The 15495-nt window shown below is 35.8% G+C and overlaps 1 protein-coding gene and 1 long non-coding RNA gene across 4 annotated transcripts in view; one reads left to right on the top strand and one right to left on the bottom strand.

Moving 5' to 3' along the window:
* Positions 1-15495, top strand: part of LOC128230122 (uncharacterized) — a 99808-nt gene that overhangs the window by 7832 nt on the left and 76481 nt on the right. For all 3 annotated transcript variants that reach the window (XM_052942172.1, XM_052942163.1, XM_052942153.1), the window contains exons 2-5: positions 9680-9743; positions 9934-10070; positions 11843-12016; positions 13297-13344. In XM_052942172.1, the coding sequence (XP_052798132.1) occupies positions 9716-9743; positions 9934-10070; positions 11843-12016; positions 13297-13344 (387 nt within the window). In that variant the 5' untranslated portion in view covers positions 9680-9715. The remainder of the gene's footprint in view (positions 1-9679; positions 9744-9933; positions 10071-11842; positions 12017-13296; positions 13345-15495) is intronic.
* The window catches only part of LOC128230174 (uncharacterized), a 40327-nt gene continuing 30453 nt past the window's right edge, over positions 5622-15495 (bottom strand). Inside the window, exons 2-3 of the long non-coding RNA XR_008260179.1 lie at positions 6024-6134; positions 5622-5724 (exon numbers count right to left, since the gene is read on the bottom strand). This is a non-coding gene — a long non-coding RNA (uncharacterized LOC128230174). The remainder of the gene's footprint in view (positions 5725-6023; positions 6135-15495) is intronic.

Raw genomic sequence — 15495 nt, 5'->3', positions numbered from 1 at the left:
TTCAGTCCAGCCAACCCTGGAAAAATCCCTGGATGGGGGGGGAGGGGGGAATATTTTTAAAACATTTACAAGTCCTACTATTTTTATCTGTTTATAACAATTATGAGTAAATGAAAACTGAGAAATGCATTTTAAATTTAAAAATTACTCACGAAAACATGTTCAATTGTTGTAAGTCATGTGTCCGTGTATTTTAATATAAGTTTTGCACTCAAAATCAGATTTAGTTATCCTGGATGTACCAATAACCGGTGTATTAAGAAACTATCCAATGGAATTTTGGCCAGGTTACATGGAAGCTTCTTTGGAAAAATCGTTTTGCCATCAGTACCAATCAGTTTTGTATACCAGAGAACACAATTATTGATTTCTAGTTGCCTTTTGTTTAGCGACCGTGGCCGCCATCTTGGATTTTTCAGTTACCAATTACCGGGGGAATTATGGGAAATGTAGCTACTGCATTAAACTTCCAGTCAGTAAGCTAAAATTATTATGTCAGCAATGTTTGCAGGGGTGGGTATAGAATAATAGTTTACCTGGCAGAAATAAAGTGCATATTAATAAAAAAAAATGCCTAAAAAAACCCTAGACCTCTTTACATTTATCAAATATAGCAATACAGTGCCTTTCATGAGGATGCTAGTAGATAAGCTATAGTTTTAAAATAAAAGGTATGAAAAAAAGTTAACAATAAAAAAATAAATTATTTTGGGAAATAATTATGGGTGTCCAAATATTTAGAGTGTCCGAACTCTTAGGTGAATTACGGTAACTTTAATCGAAAAATATTTTTGTTGAAATTATAAACGTCTTACGATATACCGTATCCCGATCTTCAACTGCCGTTTTAACCCGTATATACTCGATCAATATGACGCGAGTAACATCCCTTTCTACATAAATCTAAACAAACTCTCGGCTTGAAATTGACCTCAGAAAAAAAGTTTAAAAAATTGTTACTGGGTATTATACGCAGGGATTTTTTTGCATCAAAATCTGAGGGAAAAAAGTGCGTCTAATACCCAGTCATTTACGGTATGACATTTTTAATATGAAATGTGTACAAACACTCCACAGGGCCAAGCTTGAACAGTCTAAAATGTATGGACTTCCAATTAATACACATGTAGATTTTATTATGCCCCCGAAGGTGGGCATATTAAAATCGCACCGTCCGTCCGTCCGTCCGGCTCTGTAACTTTCCCTTGTATGGACAGATTTTAAAATAACTTGCCACATGTGTTCCACATACCAAGACGACGTGTCGTGTGCAAGACCCGTGTCCCTACCTCAAAGGTCAAGGTCACACTTAGTGTTTATTCACCATAGAGTGCTGCATATAAGGACATAGAGTATAGATTGTCGTGTCCGGCTGTAACTTTCCCTTGTATGGACAGATTTTAAAATAATTTGCCACATGTGTTCCACATACCAAGACGACGTGTCGCGTGCAAGAACCGTGTCCCTACCTCAAAGGTCAAGGTCACACTTAGTGTTTATTCACCATAGAGTGCTGCATATAAGCATAGAGTATAGGTTGTCGTGTCCGGGCTGTAACTTTCCCTTGTATGGACAGATTTTAAAATAATTTGCCACATGTGTTCCACATACCAAGACGACGTGTCGCGTGCAAGAACCGTGTCCCTACCTTAAAGGTCAAGGTCACACATAGTGTTTATTCGCAATGGAATGCTGCATATAAGGACATAGAGTATAGGTTGTCGTGTCCGGGCTGTAACTTTCTCTTGAATGGTCAGATTTTAAAATAACTTGCCACATGTGTTCCACATACCAAGACGACGTGTCGCGTGCAAGACCCGTGTCCCTACCTCAAAGGTCAAGGTCACACTTAGTGTTTATTCATAATGGAGTGCTGCATATAAGGACATAGAGTAAAGGTTGTCGTGTCCGGGCTGTAACTTTCCCTTGTATGGACAGATTTTAAAATAACTTGCCAAATGTGTTCCACATAACAAGACGACGTGTCGCGTGCAAGACCCGTGTCCCTACCTCAAAGGTCAAGGTCACACATAGTGTTTATTCACAATGGAGTGCTGCATATAAGGACATAGAGTATAGGTTGTCGTGTCCGGGCTGTAACTTTTCCTTGTATGGACAGATTTTACAATAACTTGCCACATGTGTTCCACATACCAAGACGACGTGTGGCGTGCAAGACCCGTGTCCCTACCTCAAAGGTCAAGGTCACACTTAGTGTTTATTCACAATGGAGTGCTGCATACAAGGACATAGGGTATAGGTTGTCGTGTCTGGGCTGTAACTTTCCCTTGTAAGGACAGATTTTAAAATAACTTGCTACATGTGTTCCACATACGAAGACGACATGTCCTGTGCAAGACCCATGTCCCTACCTCTAAGGTGAAAGATACACTAAGTGTTTATTCACAAGGGAATTCTGAATATAAGGACATAACAGTGTAGGTTGTCAAGTATGGGTGGTATTTTTTTATGTTCAGAGGAAATTTAAAATAACTTGCCATATGTATTTGACACATAAAGGCAAGATCAACTTTTCATGTACTGACCTTGTTCGTAGGTCAATGTCACATTCGGGGGCATTCGTCACATACTGTGACAGCTCTTGTTTGGGGAGAAATCATGTCTGTGACTTCCCTTTTTTAACATGAAGCAATGACAAGAGAGGAAGAGAGATAAGTTTTAATTTTCATAGAGTTGATTCTAAATCGAGGGAAAGAATTGATAACCATATATGAACTAGATGGTCCTCCAATAACGTTTAAATTATACAGCATTCTTCTTATGTTAACTTAAAAGATAAACAGAATAATTTGCGCAAACAGAATATATTTTTATTGTAAATTTTTGAAGTAAGATCTTCCTTTTTGGGAAAAATATCTGGAAATTGGGAAAAATTGTAGAAGGTGAAAAAGCCCTGAGGGCAGTACCGCATATTTTAAGCAGTCAATGGGGGCATGGTGACACCTAGCGGGAACACTATTATCATAAGTATTACGTAATTATCTCAAATATTACAGTGGATTAAGGGCTGCCGATCTTTCATAATGATTTCAATAGTAAAAAGGGCACCAACAGGATAATTGGCGCTAATAGAGCATTTGTGAAAAGGGCACTAATCAAAATGGGGGTAGGGCGGTAAGAAAAGGGGCTAGCTGGAGCACTGTCATTTATGGAGATATATTAATTTTTTGAATGCCCCAAATTTTACTGAAATATTAGAAAATGCCTGAATCTGTAGCAAGTTACAAGGAGCTCAACCTAGCTATAGATTTCTTGGAAGTCAAAAAAAAAAGTTTAATTTTAAAAATGCATTTTAATTAACACTTTTGTCAATAAAGTGTTGTCACAGGTCTTGCTCAACCTGGGAGACTTTCACGTTTAGGAAATGACCAAAAAGCTACATTTACTGGAATGGGCAAAATACATTCTTGTGCATTTCTGTAAAAGTATGATTTTTGCATGTAGTAAGCACTAAAAACATTCAGTTGGTCAGCAGTATACAGCTGAGGATTCTAGGACATTTGCCCCCCCGGATGTTTGCCCCCCCGGATGTTTGCCCCCCTTTTGGACCATCGCGGACATTTGCCCCCCCGCCGTTTTCGAGGGGGCGGACATTTGCCCCCCCCCCCCCCCGGTTTTATAAGTTTATACCAAGATATTAAAAATATATTAATTTATAAAAAAAATGAACATTTTTTTCTTTAACTATTTGTTCAATTTACGTGCAAACTGCCAACCGATTTACACCAGTTTGTCTTCAACGTCTTCTGGTATCGTACTGTTCCCTTCCTCTTCTTTGATATCATGCAACATGCAAACAGAGGTAAATAGCGCGATCGAGATTGCTTTAATTGTTTCTCATTAATTAACACTTCTTTGATATCATGCACACATAGGTAATTAGCGCGATCGGGATTGCTTTAATTGTAGTGTTGGATCGCACTTTAATACAAACACATGTTTGGTGTTGATAGTTTGTAAGATTATTAAAGTTATCGCATTATCGAGTAGTCTCCCTTCTCTTATGTCGTGGCTTTTATTTGATTGAAGACATGCAAAATACACAAATTGGAGTTATGTTGGTTAATAAGCAATTTTGGTATAGGTTTGTCTAGAATATTACTTATATAACCGGGAGGGCAAATGTCCGCCCCATCGAAAATGGAGGGGGGGCAAATGTCCGCCCCCTCGAACATTGAGGGGGGGCAAATGTCCGCCCCCTCGAAAACGGCGGGGGGGCAAATGTCCGCCATGGTCCAAAAGGGGGGCAAACATCCGGGGGGGCAAATGTCCGGGGGGGCAAATGTCCGTTTACCACAGCTGAGACATGATAGTTATGGAGATCCACAGGACTTTGTATAACATTTTCAATGTGACATTGACCTGTTACAGCTGAAAAGTGAGTAATGAACTGTTAAACAGATAAACAATGAGATTAATATATGCCATTCTGTGGTGGCAAAACAATTCTCCCTTCAGCCAATTTAGGGAGAAGTAGGGAGACTTTAGGGAGAAGTGATACTTGTAACACCTGATACAAAAACTATGCTATACCATTCACCTAAGTTTATATTCACATTAAAATTGATTGCTATAACTATATAAAATGTTCATTAAATAATTTATCATTTTTGGCTCAGCAAAAGTGTATTCGTCAATGTCACATAGTTTATCTCAAAAAAGCATCTAAAATGAAACAAACAAAAGAAGACAGCTAAGGTTTTGAAATAATCAAAATGACCTTATATATTAACTCAATATAATAGGGGGACGAATCGGGTATGAATTCGGAATTGGTACGTTCGGGATAGGGTACGAATGTCACATTCAGCTATGCTGTTATTTACTTGTCCCTTGCTTAATAATTTTATATATGCTAACATTTAAATCAGTGTCCTTGATGAAAAATTTACCAATACATAATGGGAGGTTGAAAAATTAACTCGGAAAATTGTTCTGACAAAATGGCGACCTCGCCGATTTTTTTTGACATCGTAACTGTGACAGGAGTAAATCACTGTAAGTAAACTCTACCTACATAAAGCAAAAAAAAAATTGTGTTTACAAATCAATTTTTATCATGGACATTTTACAAAAAAACAATCAAATATTTGGTGATACGTCATGTTATTGATTTTCTTAGCGCCTAATTGCCGAGATGGCTATATGACCGTCTGCTTCAAAAGCAACAATGTTTAAATTTCTTGCATTGTTTGTTCAATACATATATTAATTACTTTTTAACTTCATTAATGCTTGACACGATTTTTCATAATTAGGTCGCCTTTTTTATCTCATTTTAACGAACTTTTATCATTTGATCAGGGTCTTCTCAATGTACATTCTGATTGGTTAACTTTCAATAGCTCCGCCTACTGGCGATGTTTTGGTAATTGGATGACACGGCCCAATTATCGGATTAGGAGATTACTAATTTGTACGAATGACTTATTGCGATGTTTTGACTAATTTGACAATGGCCAAATACTCGCTGATTGACAGATTTACAATGTGCTAAGATTTTCGGCGAAGTGAATGTCGCTTTGATGTTACAAATGGGCGAAGTCTGGGAATTTTAGGCGACCACTTCGCCCAAGTCGCCCCCTCGCAAGAGCCCTGAATCCAAACTGATATAAATTTATTTACAAAAAATACAAAAAAGACAATTGGGCCAGATGCGGGGCGACTATACTGCCTGCATGCTCGTTGATGTCTTCACATGCTCTGAAATCAGAACATTTAATTATTTTTATGAGTCAACCATTCATCAGCATATATTATATCAAAATTTGAACAAAAATTCATAAAGAAGGATAAACTTATTAATGAAAGATATTGATACATGTATATATTTTTTGTCATGTAGTATAAAGGTTATAATAGAGGAATTATAAGCACTACACACTTGCACTCCAAAAAAGTATTACCACCTTATTAAATAACGTATGACAAAATATAATTGCTCAAGTATAAATGATAAACATTTTGACAGCTTTAACTTCAATAAAATAAATCTCATCCACCTTTTTTAATCAGATTGTGTATGAAGGAATTACAATCACATTTCATGTTAGTCGTGGAGGTGGAGGCTGGGTAATGCTGTCCGAAACCAGATCTGATGATGTAACTTTTTGCTGTAAAAAATAATATCATAATAATGATATCAGAAACCTTAATATATTATCAATAATTCTAAATAATAGAAGATATTCAACAAAGATCATGTTATGAAACAGACTTTGCTCTTATTTGTTATCATTTTTTTATGATTGACAATATAATTTGTGCAGATTCAATAACAAATTATACTGTAACAGAAATACATTATCAAACAGGGCTTCTAAAAACCGGCAATTTGACGGTCTGGACTGATTTTTACCAAGCCAGACCGATTTCAGTTTCAAAAAGTGTAAAAAAAATTGGTCCGAAATGTTCTCATTTTTTAGCTCACCTGAGAAAAGTATGAATCTTGGTCAGGTGCAGTCAAAAACTAGGTCACCAGGAAGGAAAAGCTTGTTAGCACTATAGAGGTCACATTTATGGCTGTATCTTCATGAAAATTGGTCAGAATGTTTATATTAATAATCTTTATCCCTATAGCGCATAGACAAGTGGCCAGATTACACCTTCCAGTCAATAGCCAACTTACTGATAAGCAGTCCTTATCTGTATAGGTACTTATCAGGGTATTTGAAAATGAGAAAATGAATACAGCAGTATGACCTTAAAATCAATGTTACTCCAAATAATTGTGTCCGAATCTTTTTTATATGAATACATTTTTTATAGATAATTAAATTATCTAATAAATGGTGTCAATGATGAAATATTAAATTATTTTATTTCATCTGTGGATGTATTTCCAAGATGGAATTGTAACATTTCTTTGAAATGTCATAATTGCATTAAATCAAAGGGTAATAAAATGCTGGGATCAATCTAAATTTTATTACCCCTTTCATAAAAAAGACCCATCTGGATTAAAAAGCTGACAATTTATGTTCTTGTGTATAATACACAGAAATATGTCAGGAATATCCGGTGTCATCCAGCTGAGAGATCCAGTCCAAGTTGTCTGTTTAACTTTATTACCCCCTCATAAAATTGTTTACAAAAAGAAAGCCGATAACTCATTTTCCGGTATGAATAAAAAGATCTAGATCAAACAAAATGCTTGCACATGACCTATTTAACGGCTGAAACTATGATGGACATATATCAGCTTCACAGAAAATTTACTCATCATTTTCTCATCTACTAATTGTTTCTTTTGTTTGTAAACAAAATATTACCTTTTAATAAATATAATCTCAATTGATTTTAATGGTTAACAGAACTGACGTAATATATTTAATGATTTACGCATCAATGAATTTGGGGGAAATTTCATACAGTACTCAGCTGGTGGTCTTGTTACATCACAATGGGATATCACACCTGCGATTGGGAGTATAAACACCTTCTCAATTTAGCAGACGATATTTTCAAGGGAAAATCAATACACAAAAGGTTAAACTTTAATTTTATAAACATCCGGGTTATTGTTTACAAAAAGAAAGATGCAAAATTGAAATATTGAAATGACCCTATTGAAATATGCGGGCCATGCGTTTACATCCAGTAATGGATACGGTTGGCCAGATGCGTTTACATCTGCTAATGAGCTAAGTCGGCCTATCTCGTATACATGCGCTAAAGTGTTAAGTCAAGTTTAAATCTGGATCATGTGCGGTCAAAAACTAGGTCACCAGGTCAAATCATAGGAAAAGCTTGTTAGCACTCTATAGGTCACATTTATGACTATATCTTCTGATTCCTCATGAAAGTTGGTCAGAATGTTTATATTACTGATCGCTAGGCCAAGATTGAATCTTGGTCATGTGCGGTCAAAAACTAGGTCACCAGGTCAAATTAAAGGAAAAGCTTGTTAACATTCTAAAGGTCACATTTATTACTGTATCTTCATGACAGTTAGTCAGAATGTATATATAAATGATCTCTAGGCCAAGTTCGAATCTGAGCCATGTGCAGTGAAAAACTAGGTCACCAGGTCAAATTGAAGGAAAAGCTTGTTAACACTCTAGAAGTCACATTTATAACTGTATATTCATGAAAGTTGGTCAGATTGTTTATATTAATAATCTGTAAGTCAAATTTTAATCTGGGTCATGTGCGGTCAAAAACTAGGTCACCAGGTCAAATCATAGGAAAAGCTTGTTAGTCCTCTAGAGGTCACATTTATGACTGTATGTTTATGAAACTTAGTCAGAATGTATATATTGATTAGCTCTAAGCCAAGTTCGAATCTTAGTCATGTGCGGTCAAAAACTAGGTCAACAGGTAAATTTTAAGGAAGAGCTTGTTAACACTCTAGAGGTCTCATTTATTACTGTATCTACATGACAGTTAGTCAGATTGTATATATAAATGATCTCTAGGCCAAGTTCGAATCTGGGCCATGTGCGGTCAAAAACTAGGTCACCAGGTCAAATTGAAGGAAAAGCTTGTTAACTCTCTAGAGGTCACATTTATTACTGTATATTCATGAAAGTTGGTCAGATAGTTAATATTAAAAATCTCAAGGTCAAGTTCGAATCTGAGTCATGTGCGGTCAAAAACTAGGTCACCAGGTCAAATTGAAGGAAAAGCTTGTTAACACTCTAGAGGTCACATTTATGACTAAATTCATGAAAGTTGGTCAGAATGTTTATATTATTGATCGCTAGGCCAAGATTGAATCTTGGTCATGTGCGGTCAATAACTAGGTCACCAGGTCAAATCATAGGAAAAGCTTGTTAGCCCTCTAGAGGTCACATTTATGACGGTATGTTTATGAAACTTAGTCGGAATGTTTATATTACTGATCGCTAGGCCAAGATTGAATCTTGGTCATGTGCGGTCAAAAACTAGGTCACCACGTCAAATTAAAGGAAAAGCTTGTTAACACTCTAGAGGTCACATTTATGACTCATGTTCATTTACCATCTTACTTTAACTTATATGATCTAAAGTAGCTGAAATGAAGATGATCCTTTAAAAATTGTGGTCTAAGGCTGATAGGGAAGAGTTGTCACAATTGCCCTCGCCCTGAAAACACTTATTTTGAACATACTTGAATTGGATCAGGTGAGCAATACAGGGCCTTTATAATTTCAGTTAAAAATGACTAAGTCAGTAAAATTGTGATACACAAACATTCTTGGGTCATTCACACATTCAAAATTACCCCCAATTAATTAAAAATGAAATTAGTTGATGATAAGCTAAATATGTTCTTTTTATGACCACTGTGAAGAAACTATTAGATATCCATCAGGCCGAGGTTGCTTTTGATGAACAGGCAGATCCACCAATACATAATGGAATTATGGCCCTTGAAATTAGCAACATTTCTGTAATCAAATCCATTTTCACATAATATCTTAAAAGACTGTAATGGCGGCACTGATTAACTAACAAATATTTTTCCAAGTGAACTATCAGTATGTTGGCTATTACCCATATGAACATACTCTGGATAGTCTAGAAACTGACCATAAAGGCCATGCCAATAGAGCATAGGCCCTCGTGGACCTCTTGTTTCAAACCTGCCAATGTATACTTTTCTAAAGTAAACCAAACAATAAAGATGAAATGGCCTAACTTCAGATGATTGAACATTTTTTTTTGTTAATTTCAGCATTTATGATCCTGCCAAGAAGTAACAGGGAGGACCATGAAAAAAATAAGTGGCATTAAATACAGTAAGAAATGAATTTATTTTGAAGATTATTATTTAGATTTCCCCTTAATTAAAAAAAATAACTGGTTATACTACATCAAAGAAAACCATTATTACTTATTATCTTAACCCAAACTTTATTATTATTATCGCAAACATCTGTTTTTATATGCAGAAGCTGTGGTGTTATCAACCGTTTTTTTCTTTTACAGAAGTTAGTCCCAAGGGTTGTGAATACAAGTGTAGATCAAAGGCAAAGCTCCCTTTGATTGGGAAGACCATATACCTGGATGTCAAAGATTCCAAACAAATAAAAAAACTTAAGAATGATTTGAAAAGGCTTGGAGCGGTAATACTTTTACAGATGCTAAGTTTTAATTTTATTTCAATGATAAGGTCCTGTGTTATAGAATTTATAGTTCTCTTGTTATTCTAGAACATTTGTTGTTGTAGATTTTTTTTGGGGGGGGGGGAATTTGGTCATGTTGGTCAATATGGCTTTTTTGTGAGTCTATATATAATAGATCAGTTTTGTGTCGCCTGCAAAGCAGGGCTGATGCATAAGGAAATAATACTTATGAGTCTTCCACTTCCACGTCATCATTATCTACAATACACTTTGTTTCCACTCATTAAGTTTTCAACAAATATACACATGCAAAGTCTTGAGACTTAGTATGCACAATAGTCATGGTCAGTATATGACCCCTATTGATTTTGGGTCAATCAGTCAAGATCATGGTGACATTTACTAGAAAAAATTACTAGTGATTCCCATCAATAACTTGATGTAGTGTCTCCAAATTTGGTATGTACCAGGGCTTTTCATTGACCTGCGTTTCCGGGTTTTGACGCTCAGAAATCGTAAATAATCCGAAGTTGATGCATCATAAATTTTAGGGCAAGTTGGTATTTTCAGTTATAACTCCAAACCCCTTCATTTAATTAATTTAATGCATGGTCAAGGTAACTGTTTCTAAAGAAAACTGGTTATTACTGAATAACTTTAGTAAGTGCTGACAAAATGCGACCAAACTTGATATACAGGAAGAGTTTATGGAGTATTTCCATGGGATGGCATTTAGGGCCCCTAGTGTCAAGGTCAAGGTCACTACTAGAAATAGGGAAGACAGTTAAAACTGAATCTCACAACGAAGACTGAAGTTCTTCTGTCAATCATTGTAAACCTGGTTTTGTCGCATTGCAGTGTTTCTTGTTAACTTTTTAATTTGTTTTTGCCCTGGCTGTCTTCCCTTTCAGTCCGTCTGTCTGTACGTCAAACTTGTTTCCGCTCAATAACTTGAGAACGCTAAGACCAATTTTCTTCATAGTTGGTAGGCAGGTGGTTATGACCAGTAGATGACCCTTATTAATTTCGAGACCGGAAGGTCAAAAGTCAAGGTTGAGGTGACCTTCAGGTGAAAAACGATATGTTGGCGATGAGTTTTTGCCCATTGTTAAATTTCATTTGTTTTTGTCCGAAGCGATACATTAAAGTCTTTGAGGTATTGAATTCAATCTTCATATACAGATATATCACATTTGGGAGAAGTGCATTGCACAGGAACCATAACTCTTGGTGCAGTATGTTTTTAGTTATTGCCATTTGTTGTGAAGCCGGTTATGTGGTGAGCATATATTATAGGATTTTAAAAAACTTGCCATAAAGGATCACAATGATGAGGTGGTGTGTCGCACCCAAGACATGGATTTGTACCCCAAAGGTCAAAGTTATCCTAAGAGGTCAAAGATTGAAATTATTCTTTTCTGTGCTGTATCTGGGATTTTTAAAAACTTTCCATGAAGGTTTACCAGATGAGGTTGGGCATCGGGCAAAAACCCAGATCTGTACCTTAAAGGTCATGTCATTCGTAAAGGTCAAAGGTTGAATGAATAATTGTTAATAGGACTGTAGCTTGTTGGGGCCACCTCACTTATCATTATAAGATTTCCTCGAAACTTGACATGAATATTCATCATGATAAGGCAGCATGTTGCCTTAATATCCCAGGGTAAAGCTCATTCGTAATTTCCAAAGATTGAAATTTGTCTGTGTCAAAGGCTCTTTTGACAGACGCAACATGTTGCCTGTTGGCATCTAGTTTATTTTCTCTTTTTTAGACGCTGGAAGAGTTTGCCAGTTGTGATATCAACTATCTGATCACATGTCAGCTCTTGCCGAAGCCTGGGCGACCATCAGACCCTTTCCAGTATGGGGATGGCAGTCCAACCTACAGTCCCTTCGACTGTGAGCATTCTCCTTCCCCTGGCTGCACAGACGAAAAGAAACTCTCAGTGAGTTTACATTACACAGTTATTACCAACAGTCAGCTAAATCATGTTGATGTGCCCATTGACCTGTATGAAAAGCATGTTGAAAACACAAACATTGTAGTTGGACATCACATTAATCAGGGTTCCTGCTGGCGATCGCCATTGTTGTCATTTGTGACAAAATCGCAATAGTTGCGACAACTTTTCAAATTTGGCGAATTTATGGAGACAATGATATAAATAAAATAATGTTTTCTTAAAATGACGTAAACTGCCTGCATGATAATTGATTCTGTCACTGTTATAAATCAAGCGCATTTGCTGGTGCGACAACAAATCCAATAAATAGGGCAAGCAGTCACGACCCAGTCAACACCTTGCTAATTATTGTGGAATTTTATTGCTTTTACGGATTAACAATGACATCCTATAACTAGTATGTCTCATATTAGCAAACAATTTTAATATTAAGCGCAACATCTTTGTTGTTGCCTAATTAATGTGTTAGTTTTAAAAATGCAAATCATAGAATATTAAGTTGTCTGAAGGTCACGTGATATGGACATTTTGTAATGACATTTATGCGCTAAAAATAGATTTGCTTTTGGTTTCGTCGCAATTTGTAATTGCTATAATGCAACATTCAAGCGTTTGATAAGGCTTCCAATAAGTTGGCTGGAGTAAAGAGTAGACATTTTGTATAATTATGAATAGTATGGTCGTAGTTTGACAATGTACATTTCTTTGAGTTTCCATTTATTTTAAATTTATCTAATTTCATAATTGTATTCTTTAATTCTTTAATTCTATGACACTATAGTATGCAGGCATTAGACTGAAATCGACATATTGTTGTATATGTCGCATTTTTGCAATATTTTCATTTATTTATTTATTCATATACTTGTCCATAAAATAACAATTTGCTAATATTTTGTGCTTCATGTACAACAAAATATAATGTTTTTGCACGACAGTGTGCTAATTAAATGCAATTAAAATGCTTAAACCCCATGAGCGTCAGGGGGCTTTGCCCACTCTGACCCCCACAAGGACGCTGCCCTGGACCCGTAAGGGGGCCTTTCGTGGCCCCCTTAACCCCTTGCGAAAAAGTGGCAACAACAATTTAGAACCCAGAGGGAACCCTGATTAATGAATTTATTGAAAAGTAAACAATTTCTCCTGTTAATGCTAGTTGATGTACACTTATAATGGACGTAAAACAGATATGTATATACTAAACAATCATTGTACAGTTAAAGAGAGCCATGTAAGATTTAGTATGTTTCTTCATTTGACAGGCTACTCGTGGAAGAGCACTCTTGGAAAAAGCAAAAGTCACCAAACAGGTATCATAGAGAGACTTCTATACATAATGATCATTTAGAAAACTTATTTTAAATTTACCATGAAACTAAATAATTAAATATTTGTGGTTTAAAAAAACAAAACTTTTAAGTTTTATACACTTTTGTGCTTTTAAACTCACCTGAGCACTGTGCTCAAAGGTGAGCTGTTGTAATAGGGGACTGTTCGTTGTCAGTTCTCAACACTTTCCTTCAAACAGGACAATAACAACCAAATTTCACAGGAATGTTCCTTGGATGATCCTTTTTTCAGATTCCTCAAAATAAAATGATTCCATGCAGAGATATGGTTGTCATGGCAACCAAAAGGAAAACAAAACTTCAAAAGCTAATGGCCAGGTTTCAAAATGATTGCAGAAAAAGTTCCTTAGGTGGTTCGTTTTCATATTCCTACAAGCCATGTTTGATTAACAGGGGGTGGGGATAGTTTTGACTATACTTGAGATAAGTTTATCCACAAATCCCAGACCTTTGATTTTTGGTGTGTAGGCTCATGTAGCAGTTCTTTACCAAAATTGTTCAAATGATGCCCCTGGGGTCAAAGCTGGCCCACTCCAAGGGATCCCAGGTTTTCTATATATATATTTGTATAGTAAAACCTTTGAAATCTTGCCTGAAACTGCAAGGCGCAGACCTGTGCTTTTTGGTTAGTTAAAATGTTTATATGCATTTTGATAAACTTAAGTATAGTCGTACCGTTTGTTGTTTTGAATTGAGGAACACTTTAATGTTGAACAACAATATGCAATAATATGAATACATACATTAATGGATATGTTTTGCATACAAACCTCTAGATTCTAGTGTTGTTTTTTCTTTATTCTGTATTTCTGGAACTCAGCCTTTTCTAGAGGCAATCTCATGATAAGGAAGAACATATTCCTTAACCCTTTAAGCACATAGCCAAGTGGCCAAATTACACCTTCCAGTCAATAGCCAACTTACTGATAAGCAGTCCTTATTTGTATAGGATTGCTTATCAGTAAGTTATTATTTGTCCCTATTTCTAATATTGGAGGTATTGGAAAAGAGCAAATTTATACAGCAGTATGATTTTCAGATCGATATTACTCCCAATAATTGTGGCCGAATTTTTTTTATGTGAATATATTTTTTACAGATAATTAAATTATCTAATAAATGGTGTCAATGATGTAATGGTAAATTATTTTATTTCATCTGTAAATGCATTTCGAAGATGGACTTGTACCATTACTTTGTCATGTTTCAAAAGCATACAAGCCATATCCCCCAGTGGGGGGAAAAATCTCCCGGAATTACGACCCATCCCTTGGTCCCCCAATGGGGGATCCATATCCCCTGCAGGGGTCGACACTAACCATTTTTCCAAGGGATCCAGAAGGGACACCCAACATTTGAAATCAGGTGTCCCTTCCTGAAATTAGGAGTCCCTTCCACTTTTTACATTTTTTTTCACTGTTGAGCCTGTTTTAATATTAAATTCAACATACAAATACAGTGTCTTTTACCTTTCAATTTGTAATTCAAGTATACACCATATTATTCATGTTTTCAGCAGCATGTAATGATAAGTTTAGTAGCACTATATTGTCAGACATGTGAACCTCTGGCAATGGGAGAGAGGTATATTTGGTTCTCTATGTTGGTAGATTGGGTTCAAAAGCGGTAGAATGTCTAAGTCCCTTTTGTTTTCAGTCAAAAAAAAGATTTTTCAGTCAAAAACAAAGATGGATACAATGTAAACAAAAACTTGATATTGTATTTTTAGATTTTCGGAAAATACGCATTTATATTAGTAGAGCTGCTGATAAATCAATCAGACTGCCCAACAGCTGGGGTACACTCAAAAGCCCCCCCTATCAAAAGCCCCCCGTTCAAAAGCCCCCCCTATCAAAAGCCCCCCGTTCAAAAGCCCCCCCTCAAAATGGGCAAGTGGTTCAAAAGCCCCCCCACTAAAAAAATAAATACATATATATATATTTTTATAACATTTTTTTTAAATATTATGATGAAATTTAATATAACCATTAATATATATATATGTTTTTTTCAATGGTCACTTTTTTTAGTTTACAAAACTGTTCAATACCGTTAATTAATGTATAACATGTACAGTACTTTTTTACTTTTAAATTTTCAAGCAATTTTCTT

Source organism: Mya arenaria, chromosome 1 (assembly GCF_026914265.1).
Source record: "Mya arenaria isolate MELC-2E11 chromosome 1, ASM2691426v1".
Lineage (NCBI taxonomy): Eukaryota > Metazoa > Mollusca > Bivalvia > Myida > Myidae > Mya > Mya arenaria.
This window is presented reverse-complemented; position numbering and strand designations above follow the sequence as displayed.